General features: G+C 52.8%; 1 protein-coding gene across 1 annotated transcript in view; it reads right to left on the reverse strand.

Moving 5' to 3' along the window:
• Positions 1-3,528: 3,528 nt before the first annotated feature.
• The window catches only part of VSIG10L2 (V-set and immunoglobulin domain containing 10 like 2), a 39,352-nt gene continuing 38,393 nt past the window's right edge, over positions 3,529-4,487 (reverse strand). Inside the window, exon 11 of the mRNA XM_006034331.1 lies at positions 3,529-3,638. Within this exon, the coding sequence (XP_006034393.1) occupies positions 3,529-3,638 (110 nt within the window). The remainder of the gene's footprint in view (positions 3,639-4,487) is intronic.

Here is a 4,487-nt window from a genome sequence, read left to right on the forward strand (position 1 = left end):
GGAAGTTGTTGGTTCAGAGATGCTCAGATCCTAGGAAGAGGACCATGCCCAGGCTTCAGAGAAAGGTGAAGCCCCCACAGTCACTGTCAGTCCGATGTAGGGAGAAAATTCCTCCCTGAACCTAAATTTGGTGATCGGACTGACCCTGAGTGGAAGCACTTGGAGTTTACTAAGTACCAGCAGGAGCATTGGTGCACCTCAATCCAAATCCCCACCTAAGCGGTGACCAACATCCCAAATTTCAGAGCAAAGCATATAATGAAAATAAAACAACCAACAGAAGTCAACTTCATTCACAAGGGGGGAAAGTCCTTCCTTGTCACTACAAGCAACCAGCAAATGCTCTGAAGCATGAGACCACCACCTATGACACTACAAAACCCTTACCACGTAGCATCTTTACACCTCAGATGGAGATATATGACTGCACAAATCACACACAGGGATTGTTGAGCCTGAACTTCCTGTTCTATCATAATCTCCCTTCATTAAAATTGTCCAGTTCATTCTTGAAGTGATTCGGGTTCTTTGCCCCTACCACTTGGTTTGGAAGATCATTCCAGATTTCACTCCTCTGGTAAGAGGAACTCGTCTAATTTGCAATCTCAATTTTTTATTGAGTCATAACCACTTTGTAGCCATTTGATCTAAGTCTCATCTATTGCTCTTGTCTTATAGAAGGATACTATAGTAGTCTGAAATGATTTTCCTGTGACAAATACCTGTTTTGTCCTGTGTTCCAGTTTTTTTCCACATCTTTGACTCTTTTTCTTTCAGCAGATTCACTCTGCACTGAAGAACCTAAGCTAGTCCCTGTTATTCACTGTGCTTCAGTATTGGATACCTTTTCATTCCCGCATGGGTTTTAAATGCCTTTGAGTTAACCTTGGAGCATGCTGGATACTGGCCATACTGGCTGCGGGTGGTTGCTGCCCCTAGCCCTGTCCGGTGAACACACAAGCATCTCTCACACAAACACTCCTTAGAGACACGGGTCCTGTGGAGACTGACAGTCGGGATGAGCACCAGGCCTGTAACTGCTTCTCAGAGCTTTAAATTGGCCACTCCTTCAATGGAGATAACAGTGCCTGCCTTGGTAAATGGCATGAAATAGCATACTTGGTGGCAGCAACCCCTTCCAGGAGTCCTCTAGTACTGTACCCACCATGCAGATCTCCAGCTGGAAGATCCCAGCATTGTGAAGGCTTGGCAGGCTGCAGGCAGCCCCCTGGGACATCCCTCCCCGGCTCAGCAGCTGGGTGGTGGAGGACTGTACTTGGGTCAGCAGTTAACAAGCACAAAGCAAGTGGCTCTTTGGCAGTGCCACAGAAGGTTATTGTCTGCCCTCTCCAGCTCCAGCCTGAGTGACCCAGGCTGTGATGGCACTGGCAGCACTAGGGGCTTGGGACAAGTGGTGGCTAGGAAAGGAGCAGGGGGCTGGTGGGCTTCCTGCTGTACTAGCCTTGCAAGGCTGAGAGCCATATTTAGCTGTGTTAGTCTGAAGTTAAGTAAGGCTAGGGATAAACTCAAAAAGCCTGAGCCTGAATTGATTCAACCTTTGCAGGTTAGTCTAACCTGGCTAGGTTGAACCAGTTTCCAACCATACAGACATTCTTTCTGGACCAAGGAAATTCAGGCACATGCCTGCAGTGGGTCAGGCTGGAAGCCAGAGGGGAGGGGGGCACTAGAGCAGCCCTCCCTTCCCTTGCAGAGCTGAGCTGAGCGGGGTGTGGCCAGGCCCCAGCAGGGCTCTGACTATAGAGGGGTGTAAACCCCCAGCCTGCCTGCAGTCCCAGGCTTTTCCCGGCTCGCTGTTCAAGGAGCGGGAGTGTTGCCAGACCCCGGTCCCCTGCTAGCACTCTGAGGCAAGGGAAGGGGGTGCAGTGCACACATCTGTTGATGATACGGAGCTTTTCAATCTCCCTCTCTGCTTCTGTATCCTGTCCACAGCAAACTGACAGGCAAGCAAGCCTCCCTCAGGCCTTGCAGCTATACTAATATGTATTCCAGGTCCCTCTACTCTCACTTGCATCCTTTTGGCTCCTTCCTGCAGGAGAAAGAAGTGCTTCTTCCTCTGCTCGCATTTCCCCATAGAAATGTCAACATTGCCCAAATATGCTGAACTGGGCCTGGGTAGGGTAAAGGAGAAGGGGTTGCTGCCTTTCTCCAAAGTGTTGCTTACACATCAGAGTTAAATAAAAATTAACTGAAAACCAGAGCCAGCTCCCCAGAGGAGAAGGCAGAGGCAGCTATTTTGTATCCCCTAGACTCCTAAGGCAAAAAGCAAAAGCCCCTGGCAGGAACTGGGAGAAAGGGGTTATGTAACAGGAGACCCCAGAATGGGAACTCAGCTCTGCCCTTTAAGAAAGAAAGGACTCCTGAGGTGTCTGCAGAGGTATTAAGAACAGCTCTGCAGGCACAGGGAGCAGATTTCCAAGAGTTCAGCTTTAGGTGAGTGGCTGGATTTGTGAATGTACACAGGCTGTTCCCCCCATCCCCAGCTAGGCCTAGTGCGCTGATGTCCATCCCACCCTGGCTCTGGTCAAGCATGGAGGGATGGACCATACTGTACGCTGCACGAGCTGGCGGCAGCTCATCTGCAAGGTGTGCTTTCAAGAATAAAACCCTTGCCCTGCGTGCAATATGTGGCTGAGTTTGGGGCATGCTCCTTCTACCTTCTCAGTCCTATCTCCCCTGCTCTGTGCTGGAAAGGTTCACAGGTCCAGATTTTAACAGGTTCCACTCAGCTTCCATTAAGCATGTGACAGCCTGTAGGGCCTGAAGGGAGGGAGGTGTCTGCAGAATCTCAAGGGCTTTTACAGAGTGCTGGTGTGGTTTGCTGCCGTCCTGGACCCAGATGCCTGCCCACATGGTCCCTTCTCTGATCTATTCAGTGACCCTAGAGCACTAGACTGCAAAGCAAAGAATTGAAGTAGGAAGCAGCTGCTGGTGTAATGGAGGTACAGAAATGCCACTGGTGCCAAATGGTGCTTGTCTCTGTAAGTACAGGGGGCTGGAATGCACCCTGGCTCTAGCTGATAGGCCCTGCTTTATTGTCCCATGAAGCCCCATGTTGCCCCACAGGTTCAGTCTGCATGTCCACACAGCAGCTTCCTATCATCACTCAGGAGCCTGCAGAGGGGAGCAGGTGCTTTCCAAACCCTCTGCACAGGACCTGGGTCAGGCACTGTGGTGCTTTGCACAGTGAGCTGAGCCATGCAGTTGGCTTGCCAGGAAGGTGCTGCCCTGCTGATCAGAGGGGAGAAGGGCATCTTACAGTGTCTGTCCGGCGGTTTCTCCATGCATTGAGCTCCACCTCTAGGCTGTGCTTTAGTTCCCACCTGTGGTGTGTCCCAGGCAGAGTCAGCATCTCCGTAAGATGGGGCTGTTTCACCCTCCTCCTCCTACAGCAGCCAAGTTATCCCAGTCCTGCTCTCAGGTCCTCCCAGCTCCCCTTCCCCATATCTGACTGCAGACCACCTTCCAGGAGGTGTTGCTGGGCAGGTCTGGCAGGGTTCCCACCAGTGTTCACGAAGTAGCGGTCACGGTGATTGTAACTTCAACTGGGGCATCCTCAGCAGCGACTTCTGGAGCTGAAGGAGTCTCCTGTGTCATGGCAGGTGGTGCTGAACTGCCCTCTGCAAAAAGTAGGAACACACATGCTCAGGGAGTCACTCGAGGAGCAGACTGCTGCACCTCCAGGGGCTTTGGTGAGCGGTGGAGTTAGCAGGCATCGCTATATACCCTATTGCCCTCCTATAGCAGCCCAGGTGCTCTGCTAGCCCATGGCATCCAGGCACAGGCACCTTTAACCCTCCTGCTCCAGGGCCCAAATCAGCCACTTTCCTGGGGCTAAGGTTATTTCATAACTGGTCCCTGTTTTTGGGTCTCCTGTCCCATCTGATCTTGGCTCCTCAGGGAGGCAGGGCACTAAACTTGTGCTGCTACCTCTATGCAAAGGACCCAAAGTCTCCTTGCCTACCATTTGCAGCTCTCCTGGTAGCAGGAGGATCCAGATGTGGATGTGTGTGAAAGACAGGCTCCTCCCCACACAGCCCTGTCTCCAAACAGGTCAGCATCACTCACACATGCGTGCTCCCCAGTTACCTGCTGATGCCTCTGCCTCAGGGGGAGCAGAGGCTGCTGTGCCGCTGAGCCCCTCGCTGCCTCTGTCTTCCATGCCTGATGCAGTCTCAGCGTCTTCTGGTGTGCTGATGTGCTCACGTACCTCCAGGCCAGCCCTGGAGAGCAGTGGATCATATGCAGCTACTGGAACAACCCCTCCCGGCGCTCCAGCCATGCAAGAGGAGGGATATGGGGCAGGGGAGGAACCGCCCGTGAGCCGGACCCCGGCAGTATCTTGAAGGCAGGGAGGGGCTGAGTGGGAGCAAGGGCATGAGCACAGTGGGGAAGGGGGCGATGAGGCAGAGGGGCTGCAGTAGGGGAAGGGGCTGTATGGGGTGGGGAAGGAAGAGGCATGGGGGGGG

Source organism: Alligator sinensis, unplaced genomic scaffold, assembly GCF_000455745.1.
Source record: "Alligator sinensis unplaced genomic scaffold, ASM45574v1 scaffold1368_1, whole genome shotgun sequence".
NCBI classification, from domain to species: domain Eukaryota; kingdom Metazoa; phylum Chordata; order Crocodylia; family Alligatoridae; genus Alligator; species Alligator sinensis.